General features: G+C 45.5%; 1 protein-coding gene across 3 annotated transcripts in view; it reads right to left on the bottom strand.

Annotated features, from left to right (window-relative positions):
• hecw2b (HECT, C2 and WW domain containing E3 ubiquitin protein ligase 2b) overlaps positions 1-9699 on the bottom strand; it is a 43377-nt gene extending 33678 nt beyond the window's left edge. For all 3 annotated transcript variants that reach the window (XM_076303227.1, XM_076303228.1, XM_076303226.1), the window contains exons 1-2: positions 9266-9699; positions 226-333 (exon numbers count right to left, since the gene is read on the bottom strand). In XM_076303227.1, the coding sequence (XP_076159342.1) occupies positions 226-333; positions 9266-9623 (466 nt within the window). In that variant the 5' untranslated portion in view covers positions 9624-9699. The remainder of the gene's footprint in view (positions 1-225; positions 334-9265) is intronic.
• Between the last annotated feature and the right edge of the window lie 6108 nt (positions 9700-15807).

Raw genomic sequence — 15807 nt, forward strand, 5'->3', positions numbered from 1 at the left:
TACATGGCAGCACAGTGTGTGAAATGTTTTTTGGGGTGGAACAATCTGTTTGTGGGCAATTTAACATGCTAACATGTTTAGGTAAACAAGTGGCAACATGCTGTGTATTTAGGGCTATGTGTGTGTATGTGTCTCTGTGTGCGTGTGTGTGTGTGTGTGTGTGTGTGTCTCTGTGTGTGTGTGTGTCTCTGTGTGTGTGTGTGTATGTGTGTGTGTCACACTCACGCTCCATGAAGTAGGGCCCCGGCTCCAGTCTCCAGACGATCTGCCCCCTCTGCGTGCCGTTCACCCCGCGGTTCTTCGAGTCCCATACATTAGCCGGACACGTCTCATCTGAGGGAACACAACATAGCCTGGGTGACTAGACAGTTGGAGTGTGTGTGTGTGTGTGTAGTTTGTGAAGTTTATATCCATTTTACATCCATTTTCATTCCACATCACACACCCGAGTGCCTGTGTGTGTTTGTGTGAGCAGTTTATCAATGTTTACATCCGTGTTTACTCCATAAAAGGGACCTGCTAAATGTGTGTGTGTGTGTATGTGTGTGTGTGTGTATTTGTCCGTGTTAATGCTTCATTGTTTGTCAAACTCAGTGGTCATCTATGTGTTCGACTGTCACTTTGAAGTGACAACACAGAGGCAAAGAGGAAGAGACTGTGTGTGTGTGTGTGTGAGAGAGAGGGAGTCAGAGTGTGTTTGTGAGAGAGAGAGAGATGAGCTCCATCTCTTTAATTATTTTCCTCAACTTTAGATACATCCATGTGTGAGTCAGTTTTCTTTTTTATAGCTGTCCAGTATTGAAGAGCATCTCTGTCCCTTGAACTAATTTCACTGTTGTCCGTGCACAGTCCCTCTCTGTAACTGTGTGTCTGGACAAATGTGGACAAATCTAAATAAATCTGCTTTGACGCTGAATAAATGGAACAGTACAGGCCGAACTCATCATCACGGCTCTGACTCAAAGCAACAGCGCGGAGACTGCCACAACAGCACCGAGTCAATGTGCCAGGAATCTGCCGGAATGGAACTAAAAGAACCTATAATTAGCGTGTGACAGCACTGACTAGGGTTTACTCCCAAAACGAGATGAAAGCCAAGGAGACCCAGATTTGTCAAGGCAGATCAAACGGCGCGGCCTGACTCGATGCTCGGCAGTCAGTCAGATGAACTGGGAGGCATCACACGAGAGGGAGAGGCTGTGAGAGGTTGGAGGTGTAAAAAGTTATGGAGGTGACAGATGGCCGCACTGAGTCACCTCTCTCTCTCTCTCTCTCTCTCTCTCTCTCTTTCTCTCTCTCTCTCCCTCTCACTCTCTCTCTTTCTCTCCCTCTCATTCTCTCTTTCTCTATCTCTCTCTCCCTCTCACTCTCTCTCTCTCTCTCTCTCTCTCTCCAGGGCTATATATAAAATACTAGGTTCCTGAGTCAGTTTTGCCTGTCTGTCCTTAAAGATCTCTGCTCCACTTCTCCCATGGTGAAACAAGCCACCTGCAGATGCCCATCTGTTTGGCTCGGCTCTCTTCTCCTCCTCCAATCCCTCTCCCTGCCTCTCTCCTCCTCTTCCTATACCTGCCTCTCTCCTCTTCCTCTATCTGTCTCTCCTCTCTTTCTCCACTTCCACTATCTGTCTCTGTCCTCTCCTCCTCCACCTCTATCTGTCTCTCTCCTCTCTTCCTCCTCCTCGACACTGTCTCTCCTCTCCTCCTCTTCTTGTTCCTCAGCCAGTTAAAAATGGCACTCTGACTGAAATGATTTGTGACAAGTCTGAAATTATTAATGATGACATGACCTGTGTCTACAGAAATGGCATCAATCAATGGTTATTCTATATATGTGCCTGAGACAAATTATTCCAACATGTTGATTGGGCCTACCCATAGACCTTAGTAGCATGTGAACAGAATATGCACATGAGCATGTTAACGGACAGGAGGTGGGGAGCACTGACAGCTAGGGGTGTTTGCAGAGCTGTTAGTATGAGCTCCTCTATTAGCCCCTGCTCCAGGAGGTTACAGTGTCTCTTCATAGGATCAATACACATCACATTCAGATCAGAGGCCCAGCAGTGTAGCCCACTGTGTGTGTGTGTGTGTGTGTGTGTGTGTGTGTGTGTGTGTCTGTGAGTGTGAGTATATGAGGGGGGAGGGGGGTAAATGGGTGAAGCTGTGCAATCCACTATGATCAGTCCACTCACTCCACTCTGGTTTCTCTCTCTCTCTCTCTCTCTCTCTCACACACACACACACACACACACACACACACACACACACACACACACACACACACACACACACACACACACACATAGATAGAGAGAGAGAAGAGAGAGAGTGAAAAAGAGAGAGACTGCATCCATCTTCTTCTATCCCCAGCTCTGATACATTCCTATAGTGCTCTATCAACGAAACGGAAACCTGCAAATCAGTCATTATGGCAGGAAAGAACAGAGGATGGGGCCTAGCCTCTGTGTGTGAGTAGTTTTTAATGCATAATTTAAACACACAAGTGAGGATACTTAAGCTCATAGGTAACATGATATAGCACTGGTACACAAACAGGAGGTACCCTTCGACCCATAACAAAGCCAGATTTTAGCCAACAAGCAGTGCATCCGATCATGTGATGATAAATGAGTTAGCTCTCTTGCTGGTCATGTAAGGTAAGAGGCATGTAAGGCCATTACTGGCGGATTGTTGAAACTTGTAAGGATGCCTTGCAGACTCATGCCTTTAGGCAAGGCAAGGCAAAGCAAGTTTATTTATACAGCACATTTCATACTCAAGAGGCAATTCAATGTGCTTTACATTAAAAGCACAAAAATGGCCTTCAGACATTTGGTTTAGCAACAACAAAAAGAAATATGCTATTGGCCATGGCACACTATGAAAAACAGGTATCTAAAAGCATGAAGGCACAATGCCAGCTAGGAAAATGGTTTCTTAACATGAATACATGACTTCCCCCACACTTGCTTAAGTGCATTCTAGCACTGCTTCATCAAACCAGTAAAACAATGCGTGACGAAAACTTGATTGTTAACACATTACACCATCACAGTAACACTACAGGGAGTATCACGCAAATACAATATGTGGGTAGTACTCTGTCTCTTTAAATTATGCCAAGGGAACCACCCACATTAGATGCAGGTAATTACATTGTTTTATCCAATATGAGGCCAATGGAGCATTTAAAGAACACTGCTTAATGGCTATGTGTGTCAGGAATGTCAGTAGACCATGTTAAAATAGCTGGAGGCTGAGATTTTGGGTTGGAAATGAAAGGCTGTTGCCGGCAGTATAATGTGACTCGAGCCAAATTAGTCTGCATAAAAATGAAATAGCTTCACAGTCTTCTTATGTAACACCTAGTAATAATTTAATAAGATGTCTAGATGCTGGCTTAGATGCAGAATTTGCCCACAACCGCTGCACTAAGTTCTGCATGACTTGGCCTATGCTATGGTATCAGTGACGTGTTAAATCATGTTTTCATTGAAGTGCTTTACTGCATATACTGAAGTGCTACAGAAAAAGAATGCCATTACAAGTCAAAAACAAGAGAGAACTTTGCACGAACGCCACCCCAACTGAAATCAACAAATTAACCTGTTGAGGATTGAATTATTTTTCTGGTTCCTTCTAGAATTCTACGCAAACGATCTATAGTTTCAGTGTTCTTTATACAGTCTATGGGGAAAATCTCTGAGGGTAATTGTCGCATCATAATATGGAACTCTCGGATTGCGAACATTCTAATCACATATTTGCGACCGTACTCCTCAACAAATTAAAGGATAATGGTGTAGCACTTCGGTAGATGGTGTTTTAAGCCCTAAACGTCGTCTTCCAGGCAGCGCTGCCACCGTCAACTTAAAGGCACCTAATCCTAAATCTAACCCTAGTGAATTCCAGGCAGCGCTGCCTTGAAGACAACGTTGGGGCTTAAAACACCAAGAAACTAGCACTTCATCTGTTCTTCTCAAGGTGGCAAATATTGGCTTTTTGGCAGAGCCAAAGAGGCGTCTCCTGTTTAACAGTCTGCAAGTCGATTAAGAAAACGGCCTCAAGCCAGGATCGCTTGACGTCCTTTGCCTTCCTGCCAGGGCCCTCATTGAAATAAGTGGCTGTTGAGTTCAATCCATCAGAGGCCTTCCAAGAGAGCACCTTCTGAATGAAAGATGCATTTGACTCTCTTATACAGGAGTGTGTCTGCATATTCATTCAAGTTATGCCAATGAAGAACAACAGCTACAGAGGGGTAGAAGTGTGAAGAAGCCCTGTGATACGATCAAGGTGAGTGTTAACAAGAGCCAAGTCCAAAGATTCTAGAACAGAGCTCTGTTCTAGAATCTTTGGCCAAGTCTAAACTGAACTGAGGAATGTATGCAGTGCATCATGGGAAATGCTTCAGCACTACCAACTAGGAATGTGTCATTTTGTATTGTCCATGATATACTGGTAGAATACCTCCTCATGATGCTCATGGAAAATACCATTAAATACCACAATACAGTTTCAAGTATATATAGTCCATTTCAACAACCAACATGAAGAGCTTTACATTTCATACAACTAACAACCTGTTTTCAGCCAGAAAAACCTTTTGTGTGTATATATAACTTCATATTATATGAATTATATACTTATATGAATCCAACAAAAACAACTAAAAGGTGCTGCGAGTAACTAAGAATGAGACCCTGACAACTAGTGTATGACAACATCATTCTTTACCATTCTTATGACCATCTGGGTGTGAACTCACAACCGGGTTTCATAAACATGTCTTTCTTTATGCTATTTGTTAAGAATGGCAAAGAAGACAATCTTACTGAATAAACACTTTAAATAGTCTATATTCATATCTATAGCGACATAAACTCTATTTTGTTTTCAACAACTCTGAAATACTTCTGTAAAATATTATTCACATGCTTTTTGTTAAATACTGGCATTTCATTTAAGAGTTAAATTATTTTACTCAATAAAACCAGCCAGGGTGCTTAGCCTTTACATTTCCATATGGCAAACAAAGCACATAAACTCAACAAAACTCTACTACAGAATCTGGATCTCACTTGCCTTTTTGCAGAGAATCAAAACAGTTACATTTCATACAACTGTACTGGGAACATGGCAAGGACATTTATTTTCCTACTGCAGCAGTGAAAATGAGTGTTCCCCTGACAGCCTTGGTCTTTTCGTACTATCACTAGCCTTGTCCTCTGTGATTCACAGCCCCTGAGATGACCCTACATTATAGAGTGACAATGCTCATCTGTAAGGGACGCGTCAGCAACAAGCCACAACTCACAGTGGCGTGTCACTGGACAGAGTAGCCAAATCAATCAGACGACAGTGTGGTCTGGGGGGGGCAGCATTTCCCCAGGCGAGAGAGAACATCGCTATCCGCAGATGTGCACACACATACAAACACACACACACACACACACACACACACACACACACACACACACACACACACACACACACACACACACACACACAATCAACTTAAACACCCTTTTAGATTCCAAAATCAAGCCAACTGGAAACCACAAAACCACAAGTGTCCTGCACACACATACAACTCACACACATAACTCTCTCTCACACACACACACACACACACACACACATACAGTGCCAACTTTAATCTATAGATAATAGTTCCAAATGTAAGTAGCCTCTTCAATGTAACCATCCACCTCACACACAACCATGCAATCATGCAACCACAGACACACAGACACAGACACACACACACACCCATCAGGTCCTTTATATATTTCTACTTTAATTAACAACCAGCGGTGGAGAAAACTGCTGGCCCACTCGCTGAATGGTAAGTCGGCAGCCGTACAGGGTCATCTATCAGCGCCTCCAGAAAGCCCTGCGGACCGCATGGAACCCAGCTGCCAGTAAAGGCGTCCTAGCCCGACCACAGGGATCGATACGGGGCTAGGAGCTCAGGCTCTGGGTGGCGGGGGCTGGGAGTGGACTTGATGGTAGGGATCTCTGGGGAGTCTGTCTCAGGACTTTCCCCTCCCTACCCGGATCAATGCGGAACTGCCCCCAGGATGAGGATGGATTGGATTTCTCTGGAAATCACTCTCCATAGCCTGTCTGGCTAACTACCCTGCTACGGAAGGAACCTTCAGGTAGCAATAGCAAAGTTGCACAAGTGCGTACAACTAATAATAGAAAGAATAAAAGCTAGTTAGCTACATGACTCGCTGTGATATGGGGTCCATCCAATTAGTTCACATCCTAACCTCATGTTTTGCACAAAGTAAACATCCCCAATCCAATCCAGGCAGGCTCAACATTATCCAATCGTCAAGCCTCATAAAGCACAAGTGCTGATCTGCCAATGCACTCATAAGTGGTAATGGAGTCAGAAGCCATTTGCTACCAGACGCTGTTTCGTGTCAGCATGAAGGCTGTGACACAGCAAAGCAAATGGTCATCAAGGAACTAGCGGCGACCAAGGATGACTATTGCATTGCCTCCCTCCACTTGTGTCTGGGCCAAACAAGCCGCACTTGAACACACCACAGGACCACAGCCAACAACAAACTAGCTCTGTAGGGCCTCATAAATTCAGACAGCTGACTCAAAACATGCCACAAACCCTCTAATACATTTTAGCAGCAAAGAAACACAGGAACGACCACTGGCAAAGTACAGCACCTACGCTTGCAGTCCATGATCACAGAATTACGTTTAATTCTCTGGAGGAAAAAAATAATAAGAAAAGGCGTTTATTCTCACACCAACCAACAAACAAATAACAATTTATACTACAAACATTTTGCAATAGCAAGCTCCCTACAGCAGCATCATGGAAAAAGAATCACAGATAATCTCTGTGGTTTGTTTGCTGCACAACAGACTCCCATTCAAGGTAACAAATCCTTGGCTACATGAGGTAAAATATGAGCTAGGCAGCTGGCTCTGTTAGTTAGTGAGGAGTGTGGCTTGAGGGAGAGGGACTATTTTCACCATGGCCAGGAGTTAAGGTAACATGAAGTCACATTTGTTTTTGTTTATAGTCCTACCTGACTCCTTGGCCATTGGCCAGACCTCTCCTATCCCCAATGCTACTCTCCCTCTACATATCTCTCACATACAGAAACCTAAACACACCCACACACACCCACACCCACACCCACACACACACAGTTATTCAGTGTGGCTATTGGGAGACATAAGCACTCAGGGCCTAGCAACAGGGCTAAGTAATTAGGGATGACCTTCACTTTGAGGGAGTGAGTGAATGAGAGTGAGTGAGGGAGAAAGAGAGAGAGAGAGGGGACAGTGTGAGAGAGAGAGAAAGGGAGAGAGGGGACAGTGTAAGAGAGAGTGAAATAGAGGGAATGAGAAAGAAGAGGGAGAGAGAGATAAAAGGCAGCCAATGACACGGTGTCTCCGCACCAATGCACAGCTGACTCAGCTTTTTTTCCTTTCTTTCACTTCTCTTCTCTCTCTCCCTCTTTCACAAACACACACACACACACACACACACACAGATAGCGTCACAGGTCACAGCCTGGCTGTTTTCAGCTCCACCAAGCGTCAAAATGGAGATCCATCTCTAACCCCCTCCACCTCTCTCTCTCTCTCTCTCTCTCTCTCTTTATCTCTTGCTGTCTCTCCCTCTTTTTCTCTCCCTTTAAAAAAATGGACCTTGGGCTCCAGAAATATCAGTGTAAATGAAGAGACCTTTAGCAGGTCTCTCCACATCTAAACACCTGTCCCTTTAAATCACTCTGTTTACCCCTGTCTCACCTCCCAACTGGGCCGCTTCCTCATCACCCAGGCATCTCCTCCTGACATCCCCTAACTGACTGTCAATCAAAGCTCCAGGCCTGAAAACATCTACTGCTATTACAGGTAGCTTCAACAAATCCTTGTTGTAAGCGCTTAAAGGAGCTATAGCGACGTCACATATTACCAACCATCACGTATGTCCAACCTCTTACGTGTATGTGTCACTTAATATTCATTTCTATACAAACCAAGACGGCGGATTCCTAAAGAAACGCAAGCACCCACACCATAAGTTTATCTAAATTAGCTATGTACCAAAAATTACATTTTACCGTCACTCGAAGAGCTGTAAACAGTGTTGTACAAATCCGCTTGGAGCTCCAGTTTTGAATTGTGACGACGAGAATTCTCGGGCTAACCGTTGATGTGCCGTGAGAAAGGTTGGGAATAAGTACCCACCAGCCCAGCACTAAACTCGGAGCGTGGTAAACAAAATCGGATATTTCAGGCAGTAAAAGCCCCGGTAAGAACTAAACTAGATTTTGTTCAAATCTACACACTTATGGCTACTGAAAAATGTAAGGTTCATTTAGCAAATTTTATTTTGAAGTATTGAAAAACATTGTTGTTTTAGAATTTTCGAGCAAAATGATTGGTAATTAGCATGTATACGATATATGTAGTTTTATTTAGTTTAAAACATTCAAAGATAACTTAGAAATTGCAGCAGAATGTGAAGAAATAACCTGATGTAATTTCAAAAACACCTCTGCTCTGTGTGGCCCCACTCCCCAAACATATACACTACAGTTAGCATGCTAACCAGTCAGGTCTGGACCAACTTTCTTGTTAAACAACTTTAGTACCTCAAGTGGTTTCAACAAATCCAAGTTCGAGGAGCTTACTTTAAGAAGCTTTTGACTTCAACTAGCCTTTAACCATGCTCTCTTCTAGCACTTCAGCTGTGCTGCCCGGTGCAGCATGTGGCATGGCACTGTAAGGCTGAGACTGGATGGATGCAGCTGCTATTTTAGCTATACTGCATGCAAGCGTGCTACCATGTGTGTCCCCCTAACAACTAGCAGAGGGAATTTGGGAAGTCTCGTCCTGTGGCACTAAGTTGGACCACACCAAAAAGTTGCTGTCAGTCAAAGCGAATTGGTCACCTTTTTCAGTTGATTATTGGATTTTGTACTCTAGCACAGTGGACAAGGGAGGTATGTCTCCTTCCATTAAAGTCAATACACAGCCCAGCCACAGACATTAGACTCCTCTCACTCTCCCAATTGGTCATGCTGGCAGACCTGCCTTGTCCACACTGACACACTGAAGCTCCATTACATCTATTCAATCTGACAGGTAGAGCTCAGTCAGATTGAATCTCTAATGAATGGCTAACAATCACTGAGCTGGTACTGTAACTTTTGCCTGCAACATTGGTGCTAAAACACACCAGGCTGTAACTGTTGTTGCTGCTATCTCACACCCACCGATCTGGTACAGGCCAATCCAGTCGGTGGCGTCCACTTCCTCCTTGATGTCCCAGGAGATGACCAGGTTCTGGCCGCGGCCCAACGTGTACTGGTAGGTGGACGCCGTCAGTGACGAGCGGCTCTCCGACGTCACCAGGTCCGTGTCGCTGTTGGCCCGCTGCAATCCCAGAGGTGCGCCGCCGTCGCCCGGGCCCGAGCGGGAGCCTCCGACACCAGCCGCTCCACTGCTCGGGCCTCCACTGCTACCTCCACCCTGGGCAGAGAGAGTGCGGAGGTTCTCGGGGCTGAGGGTGTAGCGCATGTGGGGGCTACGCCGGCGCACCACCAGCAGGTGCTCGCGGGCGGTGGTGGTCATGGCGGCGGGGGGAGGGTGGTGCGTGTGGTGGTGGTGAGGGTGCGGGTGAGGGTGCGGGTGGGAGTGGGTATGCGGGTGTGGGTGGGGGTGGGGGTGTGGGTGGGAGGGGTGGGGGGAGTGGGGGTGGGAGGAGGAGGGGTGGGGGCGGGAGCGGGGGGGGAGGACCGCCGTGGCGAGAGAGGGGCGAATGGTGGAGGCCGGACGATGACGACAAGGGTAAAAAAAGGGGGGTGGGGGGGAGGGGGGGTTAGGGGTAAGGGGGTAGAGGGGGCAGTAGAGTCTGTTCTCTCCTGCTCAGGGGTGGGTTGTCACTGGCCGGTCAGACACTCCTCCTCCTCTCATGTCCCTCCGGACCGCCTCTCACATCGAACACGCCCACCTCCACGCCCACTTTCAAGAAACAGCCAATCAAGTCCTTAGGAAGTTTGATGACACCTTGGGTCCACTTTGATGGGGATCATCCAACCCCAGTGAGGGATGGGCGTGGTCCTGCACCCTCCCCAGGAAGCTGCAATTGATGTATTTCCTGTTGAGATTATGTTCACAGCATACACATTCTCTCAATTGGTGTCTTCTCGCCAGTTTCTCCACAGAGACAGTCAGCCTGCCAACAACACCTTGCCAAGCGCTGAGGCGAAAAACCCTGGGAGTTCCCAATCTTCACAAACTGAATGCACCACTACAGCCCCGTGGTCCCAAACCTGTATCCTGTAAGCCAGCTTTGACAAAACAAACACAAACTCATCACGTCTGTGCCTTGGAGCAAAACAAACAGCTACAGAATACCCTGGCGTCCTCTGTCCTTCATCAGGGGGAGAGGAGAGATGGAGGGAACGGAAAAGCTGGTGTGGAGAAGAGGAGCGTCTTCTCTAGTGGTCCAGAGGCGAGGAGGAGGAGGAGGAGGAGGAGGAGGAGGGAGGTTCCCAACGGACAAATGGGGAAGGTCGGACTCTGGCGCTGGGGTCTACCCTTCGGCTGGGGTGAGTGGGTGGGTGGCGGTCAGAAGGAGAAGCAGAGGGATGGACTGACACCTGCGGAGAGAGGGATAAAGAAAGAAAGAGGATGAGTGTTTGAGCGTGTGACAAAGAGTCCAGGGGGTTGGGGGAGATGGGGAGGGAGGTGGGGGGGTCATCAATACTAGCAATAACAAAGAACAATAGGGAATCAATCAGACAGACAGACAGGGTCCCGTTAAGACAAAGACCATTCATTGCAGCCCAGACTAATCAGGTGGAGGAGGCAGCACAACATAACCCCAATCAGGATTTCTAATGAGGGCTTGGCTCAAGATCTCCAACTGCTTCAATGCCCTCCATGCGTCGTGTCATTTTATTTTAGTAATTAGGATAATTACACAGACACAGACCATTTGGTGTAGGATATATAACCTATATATCCACAGCGTGCTTACTGACCCATATAGTCCATGAAGGAGCTCTGGTGTTTTGCTGTGACAATGTTTATTTGAACATCACCTTCCTCATACCCAACGACACGATTGTGCAAACACTAAAACTTCACAGGCATATAAGGGAAAATATTTGTAGGTATTACCGACATTGGCACTAAACCAGCGTTTCTCAAACTGTGGGTCGCAAACTGACGTGAAAAACAGGAGTTTTTTATTTATGTTTTATCTGTAGCCTGGACCCAGGTAGCACCCGATGCGCAATGGACGCACTGTGTTATTCACAGGGAAGCGCTCGTGTCAAGGCAGCTTAGTTAGTCCCGACCTACATGAGATTTTGAACGTTGTTGTGAGAGTGGTGAATTTCATCAAAACCAGGCCCTTAAAAGCGCGTCTATTCTCTGCACTTTGCGAAGAGATGGTAGCTGACCAAAAGGCTGTAGCCTACTGTTTCACAGCGAGGCAAGGTGGCTTTCCCGAGGTAGTGCTGTCGCGCGTGTTTGAGCTCTGAGTCGCCTCTTTGGAGGAAGAGCGCATGTTTGAATATGCAAGCACGTTCACTAATGAACATTTCTTGACGAAGCTGGCCTATCTTAGCGATATATTTGATATATCTTAGCGATACATTTGAGTTAAATAAGGCCTATGCCTTTGAGATTTCTGAGCGAAATCGCTGAAACGTCTGATTGGGAGGCACTCTTGTGATCCCATGTATTAAACAGTAGGCCTACATCACATCCCTGCAAAGTTTATTTCAAAAATATTTCCCAACCAGCAGTGCTCAGTATGACTGGATTATGGATTCATTTATTGCAGCATGTTGGTATTTCATTGAATATATTGTACAATGCTGTAAAATGGCCTATCCTAATATGTTGCTGCAAACAGAAATATGTGTGTTATGTATTTATTTATTATTATATCTGCAGCACCAGCTGATTTTAACTCTGTTGAAGAGTATACATTTAGAACTTGTCATTATTTCAATAAATTTGACAATTTTAAGCTTGACCTACCACTTTCTTAGAGCGATGAGGGACAGGTGGGGCTCGAGAATGCCCCCTTGATCAAAGTGAGGAATGAAAGAAAAAGTTTGAGAACCACTGATCTAGGTTGTTACCAGTCACGGGCAAAGATTCTAGAGCGATATGCTTCGCTCTAGAATCTTTGGTCACGAGTTGGGTCGCGATAGTCTGTCATTTTTAAAAAGTGGGTCCCCAGAAAAAAAGTTTGAGAAACACTGCACTAAACATTGTTGACATTGCTAAAAATGGTGGTGGTGATGATGATGATGATTATGATGACTGAAACTATATATAATTTTGAGATGTCAACTACAGAGCAGCATGAGATGGACATACAGGAAATGACAACACAGCTGTCACAGTGTGTCCATTTCCTGTTGGGGATGGAATTTTAATCTCATTGGAGAGAGAGCCGGGTAGGGGAGGAGAAGGAGGGGAGGGAGGAGGGGAGCTTTGGTATTATTGCACTTCACATTAATCACGAGGGACCGGCCTGCCCCAGATGTAAAGAATCCCTTTCTTCATCACACACACACACACACACACACACACACACACACACACACACACACACACTCACACTCACACAATTTATTTTTTCTCCTTTAATTTTCACACAGAGCAAAAAACACCTACATATGAACTCACATACACAGTATCCATCCATCCCCCTCCCTCCCTCCCTTCTTTCTCTCCCTCTATCCATCCATCCATCCATCTATCTATCTATAGATCGACACAGGCATCATCTATCCATTTATCTATCCCTCCATCAATCTTCTATCTATTCATTTATCTGTGTCTCTGTCTCTCTCAGTTTAGCTTTCCAAAAAAAAAAACAGAAAGGGGTGTCTCCCACGAGAATCTTAAATTAGATCACACACTGTAGCTGTCAGCGCCATAACAGGATAGGGGAAGAAGCAGAGTGAGGTGCAGCCAGGCTAACAATCTGCTCAGACCCACACACACACACACACACACACACACACACACACACACAGACCCACCCACAAACACATGCACACACACATACAGACACATGCACGCACACATACAGACACACACACACACACACAGAGACCCACACACACACACACACATACAGACACATGCACGCACACATACAGACACACACACACACACACACACACACATACAGACACACATATACACACACACACACATACAGACACACACACACACGCGCGCACACACACACACACACACACACACACACACACAGACCCACACACACACACACATACATATACACATACTTTGTAAGCGCTTTCAGATATAACCTCCGGAGTATATGAGGAGGTTTGTCAAACGGAGGTCCTACCCTTCGGATGATTCAGATATGATGCTAAACTGCGGACCTAATACTGACCTTACACGGACGTATGTGTGAACGACATACACGCACATTACAGAATCTCCGTGTGGTTGTCGAGTGAGGGGTGGGGGCTTGTAGAGTTCACAAGATGCTGAGACATGACGCAGATTATATGCGGCCGCTGCCTGTCACAGCTGCTTCTTGTTTACAAAATATAGCCTATCATTATGTAGGCTAAAGAAGAAGAAATCTATTGTGCAAAGGCCTATACTTGAAGTAGGCTAGTCACGTAAGTGGGCACTTGAAATTGACCTAGCCTACAGTATTTGTATGTGTGCTTCAAATAAACACATTTATCTGTTTTCAACGTTATGTACCAGAATTAGCTAGGCTATAGAACCCCAAATCTGGTTTGCGTTGGAGAGAGAGAGCATGCACAAACTTTATGGTAGGCTACCAGCCAATTCAGTAGGCTAACTCAAGACTTCAAGATCATACAACGTTTTTAAGCAACAAACAAAATACTAACATTAATAACAGTGAAGTTGTTCGTTTTTTCATGGTTTATTTTTTCCAAAAGCATCCTCTCCCCATGTGTAGCATTTACGTAAGGAGCTTGGAACAAAGTTGGGTTTTCTTCGTTTTCATTTTCTCTAGGCATATATGCTCAGCAAATATCAGCGAGCTCAGCAGGTCATGAAGGCTATCAATGAACAGAAAACCGTGTTGGCTAACAATTTATTAAATACTCCTGTTATTGTCGTCAACGACGTCGCTATAGGCTACTGCCTTTTCAGCGCCTTCTGCTTATGATGATTCAGTCTTCTAAATTCGTTTCTCCTTGCCATGCAGTTGTAGCCTAACGTGTCTCTAACGTTCCCTTCAGGTGTTCTATCAAAATGTTGTATGCCCTCATGGACAGTAGCTCCGTGATGTCTGCATCTTTCCAGGTTGGAGATTTTCTGGACAGCACTATGCCACTCCATCATAACACTGGCATTTAAGTCAGATCTAACCACATGGACGCATGAAAGAAACGTCACCAACACGCCCTCTCACTAGGTGTGATTTTAACCGAATGTTCTACTCCTCGTTCAGACACAGCACATTTACATAATGTCCGGAGGAAATACTAGGTCGGGGGTAGTATAAACACCGGGTGAATTCAGACTTCCATATGACCGGTTATGTCGTTCAGATATACGGCCCCACCGTTTAACATCGGCAGAACCTCCGGTCTTACACGTATGTCTGAAAGACACACTCACACACACACATACAGTCACACACACACACACACACATACACACACACACACACACACACACACACACACACACACACACACACACACACACACACACACACACACACACACACACATCCCCACTTCCTCCACTACCTTCTTTCTTCCTTCCTGCTCCCTGTGACGCTCTGTTCCCAAGTGACTCATATCCTACATCTGACAAAGGGACCAAACACAGCCACCAAAGAACCTATCAGTCATCGCTTTAACAATGAACTCAGGGGGGGGACTTTGTGGTGTCATCCTAGCCTATGTGCGGCCCTTGGTTGAGTCAAAGTGCAGATTTGGAATCTGGGATCAGATGGACTCTCACTGCAGCATGAGGAGTACCGTAATTTCTATTAGCCGAGGTTTACACAATGATTTTGCAAAATGTCTTCAGCTAAGAGGTTAATACACGAGGGCATTTAATATGGTATTAATGTTGTTGTTTTTTTTAACTTGCATAAAACACTGTCCCGTGGTTTATACACAATGTGGCTAATACACAGGAAATTACTGTACTGTACTGAAATTACTGTGGGATTCGGTGAGGGTGAAAACTGATCCAGGGTCATTGAGTCGAGTGAGATGGCCCACATGGGCTTCTTTTAGTGGGCCGAGTCTGGTACAGCAGTCTCTTGCTCATTCCTTTTCACTCAATTATGTAAATGCACACACACACACACACAGACACACACACACACACACACAGACACACAGACACACACACACACACACACACACACACACACACAAACACACACACACACACACACACACACACACACACACACACACACACACACACACACACACACAAACACACACACACACACATCAGTGTTCCATCAGTGTGCTACCACAACCTCAACAGGAGCAGATGGAGCAGAAGAGAGGAGGAGAGAAGGAGTCAGAGAAGAGTGTGAGGGGGAACAGACAGAGTAATGCAACTTACATAATCACACCAGATAGGATGGAGGGAGTAGATGTGGTGTGTGTGTGTGAGGGTGTGTGTGTGTGTGTGTGTGTGTGGATGAGTGCAGGAAAAGGAAAGTGGAAAATACAGAGGACACCGAGTTAAAGTGAAGAAAAAGAAAGAAAAACAGGAAGACGTGTGAGTCAAATAA

The sequence above is a fragment of the Alosa pseudoharengus genome, unplaced genomic scaffold, assembly GCF_046254945.1.
Source record: "Alosa pseudoharengus isolate Yale_2024_CS ecotype anadromous, Long Island Sound unplaced genomic scaffold, YU_APseudo_1.1 YU_APseudo_1.1_scf_24, whole genome shotgun sequence".
NCBI classification, from domain to species: domain Eukaryota; kingdom Metazoa; phylum Chordata; class Actinopteri; order Clupeiformes; family Clupeidae; genus Alosa; species Alosa pseudoharengus.